Source organism: Macaca thibetana, chromosome 3 (genome assembly GCF_024542745.1).
Source record: "Macaca thibetana thibetana isolate TM-01 chromosome 3, ASM2454274v1, whole genome shotgun sequence".
Lineage (NCBI taxonomy): Eukaryota > Metazoa > Chordata > Mammalia > Primates > Cercopithecidae > Macaca > Macaca thibetana.
Window position 1 is genome coordinate 140163541 of NC_065580.1, and position 23876 is coordinate 140187416.

At 47.2% G+C, this 23876-nt stretch overlaps 2 protein-coding genes across 4 annotated transcripts in view; both read right to left on the reverse strand.

Moving 5' to 3' along the window:
• The window catches only part of AP1S1 (adaptor related protein complex 1 subunit sigma 1), a 339237-nt gene that overhangs the window by 103306 nt on the left and 212055 nt on the right, over positions 1-23876 (reverse strand). The window lies entirely within an intron of this gene.
• On the reverse strand, positions 155-19595 carry LOC126950927 (mucin-17-like). The gene is made up of 12 exons (XM_050784851.1): positions 18960-19595; positions 15602-17036; positions 11642-11770; positions 10696-10823; positions 10286-10344; positions 9052-9203; positions 7878-7946; positions 7595-7754; positions 6417-6578; positions 6128-6225; positions 2622-2698; positions 155-889 (listed from the first exon to the last, which is right to left on the reverse strand). Exons 1-12 carry the CDS (start codon positions 19593-19595, stop codon positions 851-853), a joined length of 3144 nt encoding a protein of 1047 aa, XP_050640808.1. The 3' UTR covers positions 155-850.

Below are 23876 nucleotides of genomic sequence, written 5' to 3' on the forward strand. Positions count from 1 at the left end.
ATGGGAAATAGGAGGGAAAGATCTGGGAACCATGAAAATTTTAATAAAATTGCTTTATTATATTTAGTTACTACAAATATATATTATAATATTTACTAAGGAAAAAATCAGAACTCATAAAAATAAGAACTTAAAAAATGCCCACAATCTTATATACCAAAGGTAAATGCTCTATATTTAAACACAAGTGTTTTTCATGAAGATGGCATTCAATAATTCTTAGGAGAGCATTTTGTGAAGTGTAAAGTGCATGCAGCAGTCCCGTGTCCAAGGGGTCACGGTAGTAAACAGCTCGTTGAGGGCGCTGTCCATGGTACTGAATCCGGGCAGGCGAGAGGAGGAACCTCTTTGACCTTGTTTGGAAGTTCTAGCAGGGAAGTCCAGATACTTGTATGCCTTTGACTGAAGCGTGATCCTCCTCTATCAGAGAGGGTCGTCCTCTCATCCTCTTCAACTGAGCATGCAGCTTTAGGAGGGACATACATGGGGCAGCGAGGGAGGACGGGGACACCCGCCTACCCAGCCAGATCAGTCAAATCAATCCTGGCGATCAATGGGGTGACAGATGTTGCAGTCAGAGCACCCCTCAAATCTGGAACCTCTTTGAAAACTGAGCAGGAAAGCCTAGCCTGATATCAAGGCAAGCCCATTGGAGCTTCCACGGGTTTCTATTTGAGACTCTCCCAGCACTGCCATCTCTCTCCTCTTTCTCCTTGGTAAGTACAGTGCTTGTTTCCTGTACTTACAATGGGAACATTGAGTTCCCATGGAAGGCTCTCAATGGGGAAATGCTCCACCAAGCTTAGCCGGACTGGAATCTCCTCACTCCCAGACTTCTCAACTCCATACCTTAAAATGATGTCTTTACCTGAGGCCTCTGAATTTGGATCTGAAAAGAGAGATAAAACCAGGTGAAGGCTCAGCTCATGAGGAATTTGGGATTTTGGAAGCATAAGGAGGCTTGGGATGGGAAGTGTTCGGTTTAATTATTTTTATTTTTTTATTTTTTTGAGACAGGCTTAATCTGCCATCTAGACTGGAGTGCAGTGGCACAATCAAGGCTCGCTGCAGCCTGTAACTTCTGGGCTCTAGCGGTCCTCCCACCTCAGCCTCCCAAGTAGCTGGGACTACATGTGCACACAACCACACCTGAATAATTTTTAAATTTTTTGTAGAGATGAGGTTTCGCTATGTTGCCCAGGGTGGTCTCAAACTCCTGGGCTCAAGTGATCCGTCTACCTCGACCTCCCAAAGTGCTGGGATTACAGGCGTGAGCCACTGTGCCTGGCTATTATTATTATTTCTTTTACAGCGACAGAGTCTCACTTTGTTGCCCAGGCTGGTCCCAAACTCCTGACTTCAGACGATCTTCCTGACTTGGCCTCACAAAGTGCTGGGATTGCAGGCATGAGCCACCGCACCTGGCCTAAGTGGTTAGTTTAGAACTTGTCCCATTACCTGGATTCTAGCACAAACCAATTGTGCCTTCCCCTCTCCACCAGGTAGGTTTACAGGTATCCTGGCTGGAGATTTCATCTTTGCCCCAAAGGGCTATGTCAAGGGAGCATAGCACCTGAAGACGTTCACACTTGTTATTTCTCCTACCTTCAACTATCCATCCAGTTTAAATCATATTAAGGCAGTGATCAAGGAGTGGTCACCTTTTGCCCAAGTAACCAATCTTGGCCTTAACCATGGGGGGACAATCTGATGTTATATACTTGTTGAAGTGAGGCAATAGCATTATCTGTGATATCATAAAAATGTTTAATCTGATTCCAGTTAAGCCTTTAGACCCAACCTCCAGTATTTCCAATCCCAGAATATCTCTAATACCTCTGATACTAAGGGTAGGGGGGACAAGTTAGATGACATCATGAAACAAACCAGGGGTGTGAGACATTTTTCAAGACAACCATCCTAGACTCTTAAGAAAAGCAATATACTTTAAAATGTAGGAGCCCATTCTAGATTAAAAGACCAAAGAGACATAACAGAAGTCAGTGAGTGAAATCTGTTGTATCTACATCTGAGGAAAAAAAAAAAACTAGTAATAGAAGATGTCCTTGGGCTAATTGGAAAAATTGGATATCCGATGACATTGTGAAGTTATGATCAACGTATTGGATATAATCGTGGTATTGGGAAGTGTGGGCTGAAATGGTTAGGGATCAAGTGTCATAATGTTGGCAGCTGACTTCCAAATTATTCAGCAAAAATTAGTGAATAGATCAATACAAAGAAAGAGACATATGGCATGTTAAGCCTTGCTGAGCTGCATGGAATATGTAAGTATTTACTGCACTACTATTTTGACTTTTATGTGTGTTTACAAATTAAAATAACTAAGTAAGTTGGCCATCAAGGGTGTACTTACAGTAGGGAAGGAAACCTCAGAATCTGAAGCCTCAGGGGTCAACGGAAGGTGATTCCACCTTGCTACTTAGCTTTTATTCTTCCCCTGAGTTAGGCTTGTTTCCTGGCAGTATGGACCTGGGAGAATCACCTGAACCAATGAACTGTAAACATGGTTTTGCTTTCCTGAAGGTCCTACCATGCAGGAAAGGAGAAGAAAGTCTCAAGGTTGGGGGAGGCCAGCATCCCATCCAGGCCCTTCTTACCTTTGTTTCAGGGTCTATGTGTCTCAAGGAGGGCTGGAAATTACTATAGATGGATTCCAGGTGGATGGAGTCATCATCTTCTAGAGGGATGGAAAGCACCATGGAAACAGGAGGTTAGAAGGACAAACTTTCATCTCTCCCTTTAATCCCATCCAATGGAGGATGAGTTTGTCCCTATCCCTAGGAAACTGAAAACTCTTGAAAATGTGACAAACTGTCAACACTACCTGACTCAGCAGCCCCCAATACAGACATATTAAGGCTATGAATTTTCTGAGTACAGCTGTAGCTGCATCCCGCGAGTCTGAATACTAAGTATTTTCTCACTTTCACTATAATCTCTTATCTGATCCATACATTATTTGGAAACTTGAAAAAAAATTCCAAAGATATGGGATTTTTGTTTTCATTTTCCAAAAATATTTTTGTTATTGATTTCTAACATACTTGCATTATGGTCAGATAAGATCGTCTGATTTAAATAATTTTTTATAAGTTTGTTGAGGCTTTTTTCATGTCCTGTGTGTGGCCATCCTTAGAAGTTTTCTCGTGGACTCATGTAATAAATGAATACCCTCTATTTGTTGAATGTGGTGTTCTGTATTGTATTAAGGCTAATTATTTTGTCCAAAAGTTCTGTAATCCTCAGTGACTTCTGTCAATTACTAAGAGGGGTGTTTTAAAAATTTCTCACCGTGCTGGTGGATTTGTTAATTTTCCTTTGTAGCTTTGTCAGTTTTTGCTTTATCTATTTTGAGATTGTATTAATAGAGCATACAAATTAGACTTGTGTCTAACAGAGTAAGCCATTTGCTAATATTGATCATTTTTATCCCTAGTAATTCTTTTTGCTTTAAAATGTATGTGACTGCAATGAGTAAAGCTATACACAAAACAACAGATACTTTGTTTAGTATTACCCTGTTTTGTTTTTTCTATACTTTTGTTTCCAACCTGTGTGTTTCCAATTTACGTGTACCTCCCACCCACAGTGAATACCTAGTTTTCTTTTTTTAAAAATCCTTTTTAAACTAGAGTTTAATCTACTTATATGTATTATGCTTTGTGATATATTTGCATTACTTCCTATCATTTTATTTTGGATTTTCTTTTTTTTTTTTTGAGATGGAGTCTCGCTCTGTCACCCAGGCTGGAGTTAAGTGGCTTGATCTCGGCTCACTGCAAGCTCCACCTGCCGGGTTCATGCCATTCTCCTGCCTCAGCCTCCCGAGTAGCTGGGACTACAGGCGCCCACCACCACGCCTGGCTAATTTTTTTTCTTATCTTTAGTAGAGACAGGGTTTCACTGTGTTAGCCAGGATGGTCTCAATCTTCTGACCTCATGATCCACCTGCCTCAGCCTCCCAAAGTGCTGGGATTACAGGGTGAGCCACTGCGCCCGGCCACTATTTTGTATTTTCTATGTGTCCTATCTCCTCTTCTTCTTCCCCTTCCTCCTTCTCCTCCTCCTTCTCCTCCTCCTCCTCTTCCTCTTCCTCCTTCTTCTTCGACAGAATCTTGCTCTGTTGCCCCGGCTGGAGTGCAGTGGTGCAATTTCAGCTCACTGCAGCCTGCACCTCCCAGGTTCCAGCGATTCTCCTGCCTCAGCCTCCCAGGTAGTTGGGATTACAGGCACACGCCACCACACTCAGCTAATTTTTGTATTTTTAGTAGAGATGGGGTTTTACCATGTTGGCCAGGCTGGGCTCCTGACCTCAGGTGACCCACTAGCCTCAGCCTCCCAAAGTGCTAGGATTACAGGCATGAGCCACCATGCCCCACCTTCTTCTTCTTCTTTTCTTTTCTCTCTCTCTCTTTTTTTTTTTTTTAAGAGACAGGGTCTTGCTCTGTTGCCCAGGCTAGAGTGCAGTGGTGTAATCATAACTCACTGCAGCCTTGACCTCCTGGGCTCAAGTGATCCTCCTGACTCAGAAGCTAGGATTACAGGCATGCACCACTGTGCCTGGCTAATTTTTTTAATTTTTTGATCTCGTTATGTTGCCCAGGCTGGTCTTGCCTGGCCTCAAGCAATCCTCCAGCCTCGGCCTCCCAAAGCGTTGGGACTATAAGCATGAGCCACTGCATCCCACCTCCTTCTTCTTTTTCTCCCTTTCCTGCTCTTTGTGGGTTGACTGGACTTTTTCCTCATTCTAATCTTCCCCTTCTTTAGAATTTAAAGACTATTTTGAGAAATTTCTCATTCCACATATTTCCTTCTTTAGAAGTTAAAGACTCTAGTTTTAGAAATTTTAACACGTGCCTTTAACCTAGCAAAATCTAACATTAGTCTCTTTACTGAGGAACAACTCCCCTGCTAATGAGCTCACCCACTCCCGAGCATTGATCTCTGCATTAGGGAAATCTACCACCCTCAAGGAACCTGTGTCTCCCCAGTGGTTCAGTTCACTATGCCCCATCCAGGGTCTCACAGGAGTCAGTAATGGAAATAAGGTTTTAGCTGTAGAGCCAAACATTTTGGAGTGGGAAATATTTTCCCCCTTCACACTTTAAGCCCCAGGGTCTTCCCAGGTGCCTCCTAAGTACTTTTTTTTTTTTTTTTTTTTTTTTTTTTTAAGACAGTGTCTTGTTCTGTTGCCCAGGCTGGAGTGCAGTGGTGCAATCACGGCTCACTGCAGCCTCCATCTCCCAGGCTCAAGCAATTCTCCTGCCTCAGCCTCCCAAGTAGCTGGGACTAGAGGTGCATGCCATCACGCCCAGATAATTAAAGCAATTTTTTATTTTATATTTTTTTGAGATGGAGTTTCATGCTTGTTGCCCAGGCTGGAGTGCAATGGCACAATCTCGGCTAACTGCAATCTCTGCCTCCCGGGTTCAAGTGATTCTCCTGCCTCAGCCTCCCGAGTAGCTGGGATTACAGGCACCTGCCACCACACTCAGCTAATTTTTTGTGTTTTCAGTAGAGACAGGGTTTCACTATGTGGTCCAGGCTGGTCTCAAGCTACTGACCTCAAGTGGTCCACCTGCCTCAGCCTCCCTTTTTTTTTTTTTTTTTTTTTAAGAGATAGAGTTTGGCTGGGCGCGGTGGCTCATGCCTGTAATCCCAGCACTTTGGGAGGCCGAGGCGGGCGGATCATGAGGTCAGGAGATCGAGACCATCCTGGCTAACACGGTGAAACCCTGTCTCTACTAAAAATACAAAAAATTAGCTGGGCGTGGTGGTGGGCGCCTGTAGTCCCAGCTACTCGGGAGGCTGAGGCAGGAGAATGGGGTGAACCCGGGAGGCGGAGCTTGCAGTGAGCTGAGATCGCGCCGCTGCACTCCAGCCTGGGCGAGTGAGTGAGACTCCGTCTCAAAAAAAAAAAAAAAAAAAAAAAAAAAGAGATAGAGTTTTCTGTGTTGTTGCCCAGGCTGATCTCGAGCTCCTGGCCTCAAGCAATCATCCTGCCTTGGCCTTTCAGAGTGCTGGGATTACAGGCATGAGCCCACAGCACCCAGCCTGTTTCCACATTTTGAGTCATTCTGAGTGCAGAGAGGAAGGCCGATACCTTGGCAGATGTCAAAGCCAATGTTTTGGAAGGTCCCAGGAGTTGGTCCACCGTTCTCTTCTTGCCACTTGTACCACTGAGACAATCTGTACTTTTGCCTATTGATGGAAACACCAGAGAGACCCCATTAGGATTGGGGAACAGGAACAAGGACCAGGGACAAATTGTATCCCCATTTTTAGCTTGCCCCACTGTCCACCTCGAGGATGAAGTGATTAGAGGCAGAGGGATCATAGGAAGAGGAGGAGCTGGAGGGAGTTGAAAGAGGAGGTGGTAGGGGCTTGCTCACCGTTTCACCTCTCTCTTGGAGTGGAAAATGAGCATCAGGAGAGCTACCAGGATGATTAGCACCAGCACGACCCCTGCCCCCACGAGGCCGTACACTAGACTCTTCTGGGTGCCCTGGTTACAGTCCTCCCCACTGTACCAGTGAGTTTCCGTGGTCACGCAGCTGAGATGGGAGAGAAGCAGCAGTTGGGGAGAGAGAACAGAGTCAGCACCAGCTTCAGACCGGGGCACTGCCCAGTGGGTGTTTAATGAAGAGGAGGTGAGAAGAGATTGCCAGGGTGCATAAAGCAAGGCGCCCTGAGAGGATGAACGGGGATGAAGACCAGCATCCCTGGAGGTGGTCCTCAAATGAGCTCAGTTCCCACTCCAGGCTTTTAGGTTTTGCCTCCAGTTGCAACCCAGGACCTAGGACAGTTGGCCCAACCGTGGGTCTTCCCTGGGCTGCACCCCTAGGGACTCCAGGACCCCACAGTGATCTTGCATCCACCCATTAACCATCCTCACTTCCAGCCCTCCTCTCTGTCAAGAAAGCCAGGCTGCAGCCCTGATCCAGAGCTCCCGTTACACCCCTGAAGCTCTTCCTCCCTGCTGCCTTGAGATGCCCTCTCTAAACCCTGTTCCTTTCTTCCCCTTTCCAGCTTGTGACCCCCTCTTCCAGGAAGCTTTCCAAAACTGACTACTCAGGTCTTTGCCCACATGTGGCTTCTTCCCGCACCTGATGCTCCATCTGGTCTCTCTCTTTGGTTCTGTTTCAAGTGGCAACGTTTTTCTTTGCTTTCCTACCTCTGTGACTGGGCTAGAGGGGTTCTCCCCACTCCTCATGTGGGTGTGTAACCTTCTGTTTCTATTTCACCAGAAGAGGGTCTTGTTCTCTCTCTGGAGAGAGAGCAAGGCTGTGTCTCTGTTCCCCCTGTCAGACAACCTTCCCAGGAGGTTCTTACTGTCCTCAGCCCTCCTTAGCACAGACAGGACATGGCTAGGCTGTTCTGGACATAGCCTTGGAGCTCAACTACTCATGTTTTACCCCCATCCCCAACCCAATTCCTCTGCAGCTGGACACATTCAGGAGACACTAGTCCCATGACCTTGGCCTCCAGGCAATGCCTGGGGTGAAGCCCTGCAGGGGAGGGGAGGACCAGGACATCTGGGCTGGGCTGGAGGAAATGGGGGGGCACTCACAGGCACCGGGCTCCATTTTGAGACATCTGGCACTTGCCATGGTTACAGTTCTTGGAGGCTTTGAAGCCAGACTCACAGGGGCTGATGCAGTATGGTTTCTGGTCCCGGTACTCCACTAGGAAGTAGTCTCCAAATTTCTTGGCCTTCTGCCGGCATTCCTCTGGTGGAGGGGTGCAGGAATGGGGAGCAGCCATGATCAGGGGGCTGGGGGGGGCACTGTCCCGCTCCTCCTGGGCTCCACACCTCTCCAGCCTTCCCCCAAACCCCTTGTGTTATCACTTACCTACAGGGTCGTACTGGGTCACTGTAATGTTTTGCATTTGGGTGCCAGTGGTGTTGAAACACATCAAGGCTGTGAAAGAGACACATAAAACCCCTCATGACACATACATGCTTGTTCTGCATCCTCAGGGAGCTGAGGTGTGTGTGTGTGTGAGAAGGGGGTGGGCTGTGATGGGGAGGTGGGAATCTGGCCCTGGCAGAGGAGCAGCATCAGCCTTGCATCCTATGACCCTCCAAGTGTCCTGAGCCTTTTTGTCCCATGCCTCCCTTTTCTCTTATTTTCTTTTCCTTCCTTCCTTCCTTCCTTCCTTCCTTCCTTCCTTCCTTCCTTCCTTCCTTCCTTCCTTCCTTCCTTCCTTTCTTTCTTTCTTTCTTTCTTTCTTTCTTTCTTTCTTTCTTTCTTTCTTTCTTTCTTTCTTTCTTTCTTTCTTTTCTTTCTTTCTTTCAGATGGAGTCTTGCTCTGTCACCCAGGCTGGAGTGCTGTGGTGCAATCTCAGCTCACTGCAACCTCTGCTTCCCAGGTTTAAGTGATTCTCCTGCCTCAGCCTCCCAAGTAGCTAGAACTACAGGCGCCTGCCACCATGCCCAGCTAATTTTGTATTTTTAATAGAGATGGGGTTTCACCATGTTGACTAGGCTGGTTTCAAACTCCTGGCCTCAAGTGATCTGCCCGCCTCAGCCTCCCAAAGTGCTGGGATTACAGGTGTGAGCCACCATGCCTTCCCGATGCCTCCTTCTTCCCTCTTCTGCCATGATCCACACACTTAGATGAACCCCCGTGTAACGAGGCCCATGGGTCCCCATTTCCAGCAGACTCCCCTGTCCTATAGCCCTTAGTCCTGGCACCCTGCAAGATCTGGTCTGTTTGTATGTCTGGCCTTGCAGGTTCCGGGACGAATTCCTGGATCTCCATGTTCTCTTGCTGTCTCCATTTGCCTTTGTCCCTTCCCCTACCCTAGGGACAAAATGGGCTGGAGGATGATGAAGGTTAAAGACTCTCTCGGCCCAATCCTGGGGCTTCTTTGGGCTGCACCCCCAGGTACTCTAGGACCCCACAGTGATTCTTGTACCTGCCCATTAACCATCCTCACTCCCAGCCCTCCTCTCTGTTAAGAAGGTCATGCCCCAGCTCTGATCCCCTCTCCCTTCCCTCCCTAGAAGCCCAAGAGTTTACCTGAGCAATTATCATTGGTCATTATTTGCTCTGTGGTCACTTTTGTGATTTTTTGTTTCACTACCTCGGTGGCATTGTCCAAAGCTGTCTTGTATTCTGGTGTGTACTTGGTTCTTAGGAGGACGTCATGCTCCACCACCACACTGCCAAGACTGAGGAGGGAAGGGAAGATGTCCTGGGGTCAGAATTGGGTGCTTACCTCTCAGATCCATCCCAGACAGGCTTCACCCTCTCTGATCCCAAGGGAAGGCAGAGCTGGTAGGAGGACAGTTGGGGTGATGACTCTGTCCTAGGCACTGCACTGGGCCCCCTGCTATAGGAGTTCTCCCAGCAGTGGTGCCTAAGATAACTTTCTACAAAGTGAGTCTCCGGGAAGTCTTAGGGAAGCCTCAGTGATGAAGATGGATAGAGGAATGGGAACCACAGAAGAGGCCATCCTTGAGGTTTTTGGTTTTTTTGTTTTGTTTTGTTTTGTTTTGTTTTGTTTTGTTTTTTTAGAGACAGTCTCACTCTGCTGCCCAGGCTGGAGTGCAATGGTGCGATCCTGGTTTACTCTAACCTCTGACTCCTGGGCTCAAGTGATCCTCCTGCCTCAGCCTCCTGAGTAGCCAGGTCTATAGGTGCATGCCACTATGCCCTGCTATTTTTTGTAGAGACAAGGTCTTGCTATGTTCCTCAGGCTGGTCTTGAACTCCTGGCCTCAAATAATCCTTCTACATCAGCCTCCCAAAGTGCTGGGATTACAGGTGTGAGCCACTGCACCTGGTGCCACCTACATTTATATATTGAAGCCCTAACCCCCAGAACCTCAGAATGTGACCATATTTGGCGATAGGGTCTTTAAAGAGGTGAGTAAGTTAAAATGAGGCCATTAGTGTAGGCCCTCATCGAGTCTGACTGGTGTCCTTATAAAAAGGGGGAATTTGGATATGCAGAGACAGCAGGGAGGTGTGCACGGAGGAAAGACCATGCAAAGACACAGCAAGAAGGTGGCCGTCCACAAGCCAAGGAGAGAGGCCTCCAGAGAAACCACACCCACCCACACCTTCATCTTAGACCTCCAGCCCCTAGAACTGGGAGAAATAGATTTCTGTTGTTTAAGCTGCCCCGTTGGTGTTATTCTGCAATAGCTGCCTGAGCACGGTAATGCAGGAGGCACAGTTCTAATTGCCTTTATAATTATGACTGCTGTTTCCACACCACAGACCCTCTTCCCACGGGCCCAGACACTTACCGTAGGTTTGTGATGTTCACCCCAACATACTCAGGGATCCCGGAATACACAATGTTCATCTGAAAGGCAAGGGGCCACTGTGTCATCCCAGAGAGACCATGGGGCCTCTCCGTGGGACATCAGGAGGGCACAGGACCAGGGGATGCTCCTGTCCTACAGCATCATAGCACACTCATCAAATGGAGTGGTTTCTTTCCAGAGACCTGCCCTGCCTCAGGGGCCTCCTGCAGCCCCCGGGTAAAACCTGGCCTCATCTCTTCCCCCTTCCACTGGCAAGCCCTGAGGACGTGGGGGCCTGAGGGAACTCCTGCACATCTAACAAGGGAACAGCCCCCTGCTGCCTTCTTACCCTGCAAACTCTGCTCTGGGGGGAACTGAGTGGCCATGGGGCCTTGCTCTCCCAGACTTACCTGTTCTGTGAATGTCTTATTGAACTCCCGGAATTCCTGGGAAGAGTGGTTTTTTAGCTCATCGGTGAACTTCACACTGGTCACTGTCACAGTCAGTTCCATTTGGGCAGAGACAGTCTCCGGTGGCGCTGAGGTGGGTAGACTTACTGAGCAAAGCATCTCTGAGTTTCTTACTCAGAAGTTCTGCCCCCCAGCCTAGGTGGAGGGAGTGACCTCCATTGTATTTTATGGTAAAATTTTGTGCCAAATTTGTATCCAAAATACACCTTCTTGTTTTCTTTTCTTTTCTTTCTCTTTTATTCATTTTCTTTTCTCTTTCTCTTTCTTTCTTTCTCTCTTTCTTCCTTCCTTCCTTCCTTCCTTCCTTCCTTCCTTCCTTCCTTCCTTCCTTCCTTTCCCTTCCTTTCCTTTCCTTTCTTTCTTTTTCTTTTCTTTCTTTCTTTTTTCCTTCCTTCCTTCTTTCTTTTTTTTGACAGGGTCTTGTTCTGTTGCCCAGGCTGGAGTGAAGTGGTGAGATCATAGCTCAGTGCAGCCTTGACCTCCTGGGCTCAAGCAATCTTCCCACCTTAGCCTCCCAAACAGCTAAGACTACAAGTATGCGCCACCACACCCAGCTAAGTTTTTTTTTTTTTTTTTTAAATAAATGAGATCTCACTATGTTGCCCAGGCTGGTCTCGAACTCCTGGCCTCAAGTGATCCTGCCTCAGGCTCCCAAAGCACTGGGATTACAGGCGAGAGCCACCGTTCCTGGCCTATTTATTCATCTTGTAATACCTTAGCGTTCTTAGCTCTGGGTGGAAAAAAACAAAACAAAACAAAACAAAACACCACAGTCCAGAAGAGGCCCTATTCCTGGCCTCACATCAAGGTGGGGTAGGAACTGGTGCCTGTATGGAGGTTGGGTCCCAGGGCACGGGGAGAGGGGAGGGCCTGGGGTTGCACTCACCTATGTCAATGCTGTTGACCACCTCATTACACCGCTCCCCATCATAGGGGGTGGGACACTGGCACTTGTTCTGAACCCAGGTGCCTCCATTATTGCAGTGAGTGTCCTCCTGGCATTGATCTCCAACGCCTGTGGAATAATCACAGAAGTTTTCTTTCCAAGTTCCTCCATTGAGGCAGCTCACTGAAAGGAACAGGGATCTACTGTGTTTATATGTTGAGCACAGCACTTTACAGCTTACAATGCATTTGCACAGACACTGCCTAATTTGTTTTTGTTTTTTGGGTCTGAGTTTCCCACTTGTCACCCAGGCTGGAGTGCAATGGCGCGATCGTGGCTCACTGCAACCTCCACCTCCCAGGTTCAAGCGATTCTCCTGCCTCAGCCTCCCGAGTAGCTGAGATTACAGGCGCACGCCACCACACCCAGCTAAGTTTTTGTATTTTTAGTAGAGACAGGGTTTCACCTGTTTGGCCAGGTTGGTCTCAAACTCCTGCCCTCAGGTGATCTGCCCACTTCGGCCTCCCAAAATGCTAGGATTACAGGTGTGAGCCACCATGCCCGGCTCCAACACTGCCTAATTTGATACTCTCATGAGACCCCGGGGGTGCACAGGACAGTTACCATTATCCTCTCTTCACAGATACGCAAAGTGAGGCAGAGAGAGGCTAAGCCACCTCTCCATGGGTCCACGTTTAGGCTACACTTCACCCAGTCCTAGTCCAGCATGCTTGACTTTACCCCGAAAACGTGAAGAAAGAGAAATCTGACATTGTGAGAGGTGAACGACACAGTCAGGGCTGAGGAAGGAAAAACCCAGGTGAACTTGACCAGTCTAGATTCCACCCAGGTTGAAAATGAGATGGTCGTTGTTCTTCAACACCTGCTTTGGAAAAGCCCATACTGGCAATCGTTACTGTTATGACTCTTTCTGATTCTTTTTAATTTACTGGGATGTGGAGTTTGAGGGAGGAGTCTAGACCTTATTTTATTGTTTTTTTTTGAGACAGAGTCTCACCATGTCATTCAGGTTGGAGTGTAGTGGTGCAATCATAGCTCACTATAGCCTTGACCTACTGGGCTTAAGCAATCTTCCCACCTTAGCCTCCCATGTAACTGGGACTGCAGGCATGAATCACCATGTCTGGCTTATTTTTCAAATTTTTCTGTAGAGATGGGGTCTTGCTCTGTTGCCCAGGCTGGTCTCAAACTCCTGGCCTTAACAAATCCTCCAGTCTCAGCCTCACAAAATGCTGGGATTACAGGTGTGAGCCATCACGCCCAGCCTAACAACTCCTTTTTAAATTGCAGTACAACAAATAAACTCCTCTTAGTTTAAATAGGTAGGAAGTAGTGATAGCCAACTCTTGAATATCCATGCCAACCAACCTGGAAAATCTAAAGCTCTGTTTACTTTGCTTTTTGTTGAAAATCGCTGTGCCTGGGTAGATCAGTATTCAAGGTGTGTTTTGTCTGGGGAAGGGCATGAGGTATGTATAGACTCTGCAAAGACCTGCCTCACCCCTGCCTTCTGGTTTACCCTAAACAGACTCAGAGAGCAGGATCCACACTCATGAAAATCACATCATGCAGCCTCTATTTATGGGCTTTTGCTCCAAGACGTTTGGAAAGAATAGAAGAGAGAAGTCAAGAGTCCTGGGCACACCGGAAACCCATACATCCTATGGGTTTACCCATACATAAATCAGTCTCCTCCCTCCGTCTCTTTCTCGCTTTCATTACTGAAGATGCCCAGATCTGAGCTAAGTGCCAAAACACGGGTTAGAACAACAGAAGCAGACGCTGGGGTGCGTTCACCCATTGCTCAACAGTCTAAAGGGAAGGCCAATCTCTGGGGAAGAGGAGGAAGACAGAAGGAGGACAATCTGCTTTTAAAGATGCGACCGACACCAGATAGTAGGTCCAGTGGCATTGCAGCCACTTGGCCTTTGTCGTGAGACACCTACGAGGCTTCCTGGAAATACAAGGTCCAGATCTCCCACCTGAAAATGCTCAGACCACTCATCTGAGAATCGGAGAGCTCAAGAAGACAAAGACATATTGGAGAGAATCAAGAGAAAAAAGCCATATGATAGAAAATCCAGCCAGGCATGGTGGTTCACACCTGTAATCCTAACACTTTGGGAAGCTGAGGCAGGTGGATCACCTGAGGTCAGGAGTTCAAGACCAGCCTGGCCAACATGGTGAAACCCTGTCTCTACCAAAACTACAAAAATTAGCTGGGTGTGTTGGCGTGCGCTCTAACCCCAGCTACGCGGGAGGCTGAGGTGAGAGAATCGCTTGAACCTGGGGAGTGGAGGTTGCAGTGAACCGTGATCGCGCCATTGCACTCCAGCCTGGGCAACAAGAGTGAAACTCCATCAGAAAAGAAAAAGAAAAAGAAAAGTTCAGGCAAAGTAGAATTGAGCAGAGGAAAAAATCACAAAGTCCAGAGAAAACGTAGTAGTCAAAAACTGAAGAACCACCTTCACCGTCATCAATTCAAGATGGGATTCGGCAGTTCTGTGGGCAGACACAGATCATATACCTGTGAGCCTAGTCATCTAAATAAATCAGAGTTTTCAGGTATTTTAACTAACATACTTTTAAAAATGTATGCAAAATATTCTTAATCTGGGAGTCATACTCACAGGTCTATTAGTATATTACATGATTCATGTAATACAATATACAGGATATTATAATAGCAGGTATTGGATGGTGCAATTCTTACCCTAACAAGATAGAAGAAGGCTGAGTGAAAGTTCTTGAGTCAGAGAAAGGAGAGGGATACGTAAGGACAGCAAAACACTCATAGGCATTGGAGGTAGAATTCAGAGCTGATAGAAGTGAAGGAATCTTCTTTTGCTTCTATAGCGGATGCTCAGGGGATAAGATGAATCAAAATAAAAGTGAATGGTGGCAGAGATACTTGACAAAGGTACACATGAATGAATTGGCAAAAACCGTCTGCAAAAAAAAAAAAGTTTGTACTTTAGTATGAACAAAATCAGTGAGAAAATCCACTAGAAAGTTTACAAAGTAAACTAAAAAGTTTAAAATAAAACATAAATAAACCACTCAGAGTTAATAACATTATGGCATACAAAGTGCAATGGAACAGAGACCTGCAGAATACAAAAGAGGGAAAACAGGACTTGTGGACAGAATACTGGAGATTGAGGTGCCCAGGCAAAGAGAGGTAATACTTTGTTCAAAAAAGGGGAACTTGTGCAAGAAACAGCGAGAGTGGAGAAGTGAGAGAGTGCTGAGACAGAAAACCTTGATGCGAGTTTTATCAATTGGAAAACAAGTAAGTCAGAGCAAAAGGAGTTTAGGAGTAAATGTTTAAGAAGAAAACCACAAAAAGTAGTGAGTGGAGATTGAAAAGAAAGGTCAGTTTCAAAAAGGTAAATTCTTTTGAAAAGTGTCTGTTCTTATCCGTTGCTCACTTTTTGATGGGGTTGTTTGATTTTTTTCTTGTACATTTGTTTAAGTTCTTTGTAGATTCTGGATATTAGCCCTTTGTCAGATAAGTAGATTGCAAAAATTTTCTGCCATTCTGTAGGTTGCCTGTTCACTCCATGGAATACTATGCAGTCATAAAAAACGATGAGTTCAAGTCCTTTGTAGAGACATGGATGAAGGTGGAAACCTTCTGAGCAAACTATCGCAAGGACAGAAAACCAAACACCGCATGTTCTCACTCATAGGTGGGAACTGAACAATGAGATCACTTGGACACGGGGCGGGAAACATCACACACCAGGGTCTGCTGTGGGGTGGAGGGATGAGGGAGGGATAACATTAGGAGAAATACCTAATGTAAATGATGAGTTAATGGGTGCAGCAAACCAGCATGGCACATGTACACATATGTAACAAACCTGCATGTTGTGCACATGTACCCTAGAACTTAAAGTATAATTAAAAAAAGGGAAAATTCAAGAAATCACTTACATGTTGTGGTTGTTGGCACAGTAGTTGAGGTGGGGGTGCTCTTAATTGTAGAAGTAGTCGTGGGGACAGTGGTGGTGGTCACCGTGGGGGAGGAAGCGGTCCTTGTGCTGGGTTTTGGCCCAGTGGTCATGGTAGTGACAGTCTCAGGGATCACAGCCGTGGAGGAGGCAGAGGTTGTTGGAGGTGTACTGGAGTGAGCAGGAGGAAATATAGGTGGGATGGTGTGAGAAGTGATTGTTGACGGCCTGCTGGATTCTGATGAAGGGGTCACAGGATGGGTGGTGACAGAAGCAGAGGTGTGAGGTGTACTGGCTGCAGAAAGTGTTGATGCAGAAGTAGTGGAGCCTCTGCTGGTTGTGCTGGGGGCAGTAGACATGGTCACATATGTGAGAGGGGCTGCAGTAGTCATTGCAGTTGTTGTAAATTCCTTAGTAGTTGAAAAAGATGTGGTGGTACTACTAGTAGAGGTTGATGGTGTGTTTAATTCTGTGGAAGTTATCACAGGGGTAGATACAGCACCAGTTGTTGCAGGAATGACATCAGAGGTAGAACTGGTGACAGAAGTGGTGGGAATAAAAATGGTTGTCCCAGGTGTGCTTCCTTCTGTGGTCATTGATACAGATCTGGTGGTGGCTACAGGAATGGTGGGAGTTGAGGCAGCTTCAGGAGAAGGCGTAAAAGTTGTGCTTGTGTCAAGAGGAGGTGTTGAAGGTGTGCTGGCCTCAGTAAAGCTAGTTGGAGGTGTGGTGCTAACACGAGGAGTTGTTAATGGAGTGCTTCTTTCACTGGTAGTTGAAATATGTATGGTAGTGCCTTTGGCAGGTATGGAGGATGAACTGGCTTTGGTAGAGGTGAGCAAAGGTGTGCTGGTATCACCAGGAGGTGTTGAAAGTGTGCTGGCCTCAGAAGGACTCGTCACAGATATAGGGCTGAGGAGAGTTGTCAGTAAAGTGCTTCTTTCACTCGTAGTTGACACAGGCATGGTGGTGCCTTCAAGAGTTGTAGGAGATGAACTTCCTTCAGAGGCACTGGTCACGGACATGCTGGTGTCAACAGATGATATGGAAGGGGTGCTACTCTCAGGAAACCTCGTTACAGGGGTGGAGCTGATAAGAATAGTGGTCCCAAGGGTGCTGATTTCCGTGGGTATAGACACAGACATGGTGGTACTGTCAAGAGTTGCAGAAGATGAAATGGCCTCAGTAGAAGTGGTCACAGGTGTGCTGGTGTCAACAAAAGGTGTTGAAAGGGTGTTACCCTCAGAACTGGTCACATGTGTGCTGCTGACAGTAATAGTTGTTAATGGAGTGCTTCCTTCACTAGGAGTCAATATTGGCATACTGGTACCTTCAGGAGTTGTAGGAGATGAACTGACTTGGGTAGAAGTGGTCACAGGTGTGCTGGTGTCAACAAAAGGTGTTGAAAGGGTGTTACCCTCAGAACTGGTCACATGTGTGCTGCTGACAGGAATAGTTGTTAATGGAGTGCTTCCTTCACTAGGAGTCGAGATTGGCATACTGGTACCTTCAGGAGTTGTAGGAGATGAACTGACTTGGGTAGAAGTGGTCACAGGTATGCTGGTGTCAACAGAAGGTGTTAAAAGGGTGCTGCCCTCAGAACTGGTCACACGTGTGGTGCTGACAGGAATAGTTGTTAATGGAGTGCTTCCTTCACTAGGAGTCGAGATTGGCATACTGGTACCTTCAGGAGTTGTAGGAGATGAACTGACTGGGATAAAAGTGGTCACAGGTGTGCTGGTTTCAACAGAAGGTGTTGAAAGGGTGCTACCCTGAGAACTGGTCACACGTGTAGTGCTGACAGGAATAGTGGTTAATGGAGTGCTTCCTTCACTAGGAGTAGAGATTAGCATAGTGGTGACTTCAGGAGTTGTAAGAGATGAACTGACGGGGGTAGAAGTGGTCACAGGTGTGCTGGTGTCAACAGAAAGCGTTGAAAGGGTGCTGCCCTCAGAACTGGTCACACGTGTGGTGCTGACAGGAATAGTTGTTAATGGAGTGCTTCCATCACTAGGAATTGAGGTTGGAATACTGGTACCTTCAGGAGTTGTAGCAGATGAACTGACTTGGGTAGAAGTGGTCACAGGTGTGCTGGTGTCAACAGAAGGTGTTGAAAGGGTGCTGCCATCAGAACTGGTCACACGTGAGGTGCTGACAGGAATAGTTGTTAATGGAGTGCTTCCTTCACTAGGAGTAGAGATTGGCATGGTGGTGACTTCAGGAGTTGTAGGAGATGAACTGACTTGGGTAGAAGTGGTCACAGGTGTGCTGATATCAACAGAAGGTGTTAAAATGGTGCTACCCTCAGAACTGGTCAGACTAGTAGTGCTGACAGGAATAGTTACTAATGGAGTGCTTCCTTCACTAGGAGTAGGGATTGGCATGGTGGTGATTTCAGGAGTTGTAGCAGATGAACTGACGTGGGAAGAAGTGGTCACAGGTGTGCTGGTGTCAACAGGAGGTGTTGAAGGTGTGCTAGGATCAGAAAGGGTCACTGATGTGGTGCTGACAGGCAAAATTGTTAATGGAGTGCTTCCTTCACTAGGAGTAGAGATTGGCATACTGGTACCTTCAGGAGTTGTAGGAGATGAACTGACTTGCGTAGAAGTGGTCATAGGTGTGCTGGTGTCAACAGAAGGTGTTGAAAGGGTGCTGCCCTCAGAACTGGTCACACGTGAGGTGCTGACAGGAATAGTTGTTAATGGAGTGCTTCCCTCACTAGGAATTGAGGTTGGAATACTGGTACCTTCAGGAGTTGTAGCAGATGAACTGACTTGGATAGAAGTGGTCACAGGTGTGCTGGTGTCAACAGAAGGTGTTGAAAGGGTGCTGCCCTCAGAACTGGTCACACGTGAGGTGCTGACAGGAATAGTTGTTAATGGAGTGCTTCCGTCACTAGGAGTAGAGATTGGCATGGTGGTGACTTCAGGAGTTGTAGGAGATGAACTGACTTGGGTAGAAGTGGTCACAGATGTGCTGGTGTAAACTGAAGGTGTTGAAAGGGTGCTGCCATCAGAACTGGTCAGATGTGTGGTGCTGACAGGAATAGTTGTTAATGGAGTGCTTCCTTCACTAGGAGTCGAGGTTGCCATACTGGTACCTTCAGGAGTTGTAGCAGATGAACTGACTTGGATAGAAGTGGTCACAGGTGTGCTGATATCAACAGAAGGTGTTGAAATGGTGCTACCCTCAGAACTGGTCAGACTACTAGTGCTGACAGGAATAGTTGCTAATGGAGTGCTTCCTTCACTAGGAGTAGGGATTGGCATGGTGGTGATTTCAGGAGTTGTAGCAGATGAACTGACGTGGGTAGAAGTGGTCATAGGTGTGCTGGTGTCAACAGGAGGTGTTGAAGGTGTGCTAGGATCAGAAAGGGTTACTGATGTGGTGCTGACAGGCAAAATTGTTAATTGAGTGCTTCCTTCACTAGGAGTCGAGATTGGCATACTGGTACCTTCAGGAGTTGTAGGAGATGAACTGACTTGGGTAGAAGTGGTCATAGGTGTGCTGGTGTCAACAGAAGGTGTTGAAAGGGTGCTGCCCTCAGAACTGGTCACATGTGTGGTGCTGACAGGAATAGTGGTTAATGGAGTGCTTCCTTCACTAGGTGTAGAGATTGGCATGGTGGTGATTTCAGGAGTTGTAGGTGATGAACTGATGTGGGTAGAAGTGGTCGCAGGTGTGGTAGTGTCAACAGAAAGTGTTGAAAGGGTGCTGTCCTCAGAACTGGTCACACGTGTGGTGCTGACAGGAATAGTTGTTAATGGAGTGCTTCCTTCACTAGGAGTCAAGATTGGCATACTGGTATCTTCAGGAGTTGTAGGAGATGAACTGACTTGGGTAGAAGTGGTCACAGGTGTGCTGGTGTCAACTGAAGTTATTGAAAGGGTGCTGCCCTCAGAACTGGTCACACGTGTGGTGCTGACAGGAATAGTTGTTAATGGAGTGCTTCCTTCACTAGGAGTCGAGGTTGCCATACTGGTACCTTCAGGAGTTGTAGGAGATGAACTGACGTGGGTAGAAGTGGTCACAGGTGTGCTGGTGTCAACAGGAGGTGTTGAAGGTGTGCTAGGATCAGAAATGGTCTCCGATGTGGTGCTGACAGGCAAAATTGTTAATGGAGTGCTTCCTTCACTAGGAGTAGAGATTGGCATGGTGATGACTTCAGGAGTTGTAGGAGATGAACTGACGTGGGTAGAAGTGGTCGCAGGTGTGGTGGTGTCAACAGAAAGTGTTGAAAGGGTGCTACCCTCAGAACTGGTCACACGTGTGGTGCTGACAGGAATAGTTGTTAATGGAGTGCTTCCTTCACTAGCAGTCGAGATTGGCATGGTGGTGACTTCAGGAGTTGTAGGAGATGAACTGATGTGGGTAGAAGTGGTCACAGGTGTGCTGGTGTCAACAGGAGGTGTTGAAGGTGTGCTAGGATCAGAAATGGTCTCTGAGGTGGTGCTGACAGGCAAAATTGTTAATGGAGTGCTTCCTTCACTAGGAGTCAAGTTTGGCATACTGGTATCTTCAGGAGTTGTAGGAGATGAACTGACTTGGGTAGAAGTGGTCACAGATGTGCTGGTGTAAACTGAAGGTGTTGAAAGCATGCTATCCGCAGAACTGGTCACAGGTGTGATGCTGACAGGAATAGTTGTTAATGGAGTGCTTCCTTCACTAGGAGTCAAGATTGGCATGGTGGTGACTTCAGGAGTGGTAGGAGATGAACTGACTTGGGTAGAAGTGGTCACAGGTGTGCTGGTGTCAACAGAAGGAGTTGAAAGCATGCTGCCCGCAGAACTGGTCACACGTGTGGTGCTGACAGGAATAGTAGTTAATGGAGTGCTTCCTTCACTAGGAGTCGAGGTTGCCATAGTGGTACCTTCAGGAGTTGTAGTAGATGAACTGATTTGGGTAGAAGTGGTCACAGGTATGCTGGTGTCAACAGAAGGTGTTGAAAGGGTGCTGCCCTCAGAACTGGTCACATGTGTGGTGCTGACAGGAATAGTTGTTAATTGAGTGCTTCGTACACTAGGAGTAGAGATTGGCATGGTGGTGACTTCAGGAGTGGTAGGAGATGAACTGACTCTTGTAGAAGTGGTCACAGGTGTGCTGGTGTCAACAGGAGGTGTTGAAGGTGTGCTAGGATCAGAAAGGGTCACCGATGTGGTGCTGACAGGCAAAATTGTTAATGGAGTGCTTCCTTCACTAGGAGTCGAGATTGGCATACTAGTACCTTCAGGAGTTGTAGGAGATGAACTGATTTGGATAGAAGTGGTCACAGGTGTGCTGGTTTCAACAGAAGGTGTTGAAAGGGTGCTACCCTGAGAACTGGTCACACGTGTAGTGCTGACAGGAATAGTGGTTAATGGAGTGCTTCCTTCACTAGGAGTAGAGATTGGCATGGTGGTGACTTCAGGAGTTGTAGGAGATGAACTGACTTGGGTAGAAGTTGTCACAGATGTGCTGGTGTAAACTGAAGGTGTTGAAAGCATGCTGTCCGCAGAACTCGTCACAGGTGTGGTGCTGACAGGAATAGTTGTTAATGGAGTGCTTCCTTCACTAGGAGTCGAGGTTGCCATACTGGTACCTTCAGGAGTTGTAGCAGATGAACTGACTTGCATAGAAGTGGTCACAGGTGTGCTGGTGTCAACAGAAGGTGTTGAAAGGGTGCTGCCCTCAGAACTGGTCACATGTGTGGTGCTGACAGGAATAGTTGTTAATGGAGTGCTTCGTACACTAGGAGTTGAGATTGGCATGGTGGTGACTTCAGGAATGGTAGGAGATGAAGTGACTCGTGTAGAAGTGGTCACAGGTGTGCTGATGTCAACAGAAGGTGTTGAAATGGTGCTACCCTCAGAACTGGTCAGACTAGTAGTGCTGACAGGAATAGTTGCTAATGGAGTGCTTCCTTCACTAGGAGTAGGGATTGGCATGGTGGTGATTTCAGGAGTTGTAGCAGATGAACTGACGTGGGTAGAAGTGGTCACAGGTGTGCTGGTGTCAACAGGAGGTGTTGAAGGTGTGCTAGGATCAGAAATGGTCTCCGATGTGGTGCTGACAGGCAAAATTGTTAATGGAGTGCTTCCTTCACCAGGAGTCGAGATTGGCATACCTTCAGGAGTTGTAGGAGATGAACTGACTTGGGTAGAAGTGGTCATAGGTGTGCTGGTGTCAACAGAAGGTGTTGAAAGGGTGCTGCCCTCAGAACTGGTCACATGTGTGGTGCTGACAGGAATAGGGGTTAATGGAGTGCTTTCTTCACTAGGTGTAGAGATTGGCATGGTGGTGATTTCAGGAGTTGTAGGTGATGAACTGATGTGGGTAGAAGTGGTCGCAGGTGTGGTAGTGTCAACAGAAAGTGTGGAAAGGGTGCTGCCCTCAGAACTGGTCACACGTGTGGTGCTGACAGGAATAGTTGTTAATGGAGTGCTTCCTTCACTAGGAGTCGAGATTGGCATGGTGATGACTTCAGGAGTTGTAGGAGATGAACTGACGTGAGTAGAAGTGGTCGCGGGTGTGGTGGTGTCAACAGAAACTGTTGAAAGGGTGCTGCCCTCAGAACCGGTCACAGGTGTGGTGCTGACAGGAATAGTTGTTAATGGAGTGCTTCCTTCACTAGGAGTCGAGATTGGCATGGTGGTGACTTCAGGAGTTGTAGAAGATGAACTGACGTGGGTAGAAGTGGTCACAGGTGTGCTGGTGTCAACAGGAGGTGTTGAAGGTGTGCTAGGATCAGAAATGGTCTCCGATGTGGTGCTGACAGGCAAAATTGTTAATGGAGTGCTTCCTTCACCAGGAGTCGAGATTGGCATACTGGTATCTTCAGGAGTTGTAGGAGATGAACTGACTTGGGTAGAAGTGGTCACAGGTGTGCTGGTATCAACAGAAGGGGTTGAAAGCATGCTGCCTGCAGAACTGGTCACACGTGTGGTACTGACAGGAATAGTTGTTAATGGAGTGCTTCCTTCACTAGGAGTCGAGGTTGCCATACTGGTACCTTCAGGAGTTGTAGCAGATGAACTGATTTGGGTAGAAGTGGTCACAGGTATGCTGGTGTCAAAAGAAGATGTTGAAAGGGTGCTGCCCTCAGAACTGGTCACATGTGTGGTGCTGACAGGAATAGTTGTTAATTGAGTGCTTCGTACACTAGGAGTAGAGATTGGCATGGTGGTGACTTCAGGAGTGGTAGGAGATGAACTGACTCTTGTAGAAGTGGTCACAGGTGTGCTGGTGTCAACAGGAGGTGTTGAAGGTGTGCTAAGATCAGAAAGGGTCACCGATGTGGTGCTGACAGGCAAAATTGTTAATGGAGTGCTTCCTTCACTAGGAGTAGAGATTGGCATACTGGTACCTTCAGGAGTTGTAGGAGATGAACTGACTTGGGTAGAAGTGGTCACAGGTGTGCTGGTGTCAACAGAAGGTGTTGAAAGGGTGCTGTCCTCAGAACTGGTCACATGTGTGGTGCTGACAGGAATAGTTGTTAATGGAGTGCTTCCTTCACTAAGAGTCGAGATTGGCATACTAGTACCTTTAGGAGTGGTAGGAGATGAACTGACTTGCACAGAAGTGGTCACAGGTGTGCTGGTGTCAACAGAAGGTGTTGAAAGGGTGCTACCCTGAGAACTGGTCACACGTGTAGTGCTGACAGGAATAGTGGTTAATGGAGTGCTTCCTTCACTAGGAGTAGAGATTGGCATGGTGGTGACTTCAGGAGTTGTAAGAGATGAACTGACGGGGGTAGAAGTGGTCACAGGTGTGCTGGTGTCAACAGAAAGCGTTGAAAGGGTGCTGCCCTCAGAACTGGTCACACGTGTGGTGCTGACAGGAATAGTTGTTAATGGAGTGCTTCCTTCACTAGAAATCGAGGTTGGAATCCTGGTACCTTCAGGAGTTGTAGCAGATGAACTGACTTGGATAGAAGTGGTCACAGGTGTGCTGGTGTCAACAGAAGGTGTTGAAAGGGTGCTGCCCTCAGAACTGGTCACACGTGAGGTGCTGACAGCAATAGTTGTTAATGGAGTGCTTCCGTCACTAGGAGTAGAGATTGGCATGGTGGTGACTTCAGGAGTTGTAGGTGATGAACTGACTTGGGTAGAAGTGGTCACAGATGTGCTGGTGTCAACAGAAGGAGTTGAAAGCATGCTGTCCGCAGAACTGGTCACAGGTGTGGTGCTGACAGGAATAGTTGTTAATGGAGTGCTTCCTTCACTAGGAGTCGAGGTTGCCATACTGGTACCTTCAGGAGTTGTAGCAGATGAACTGACTTG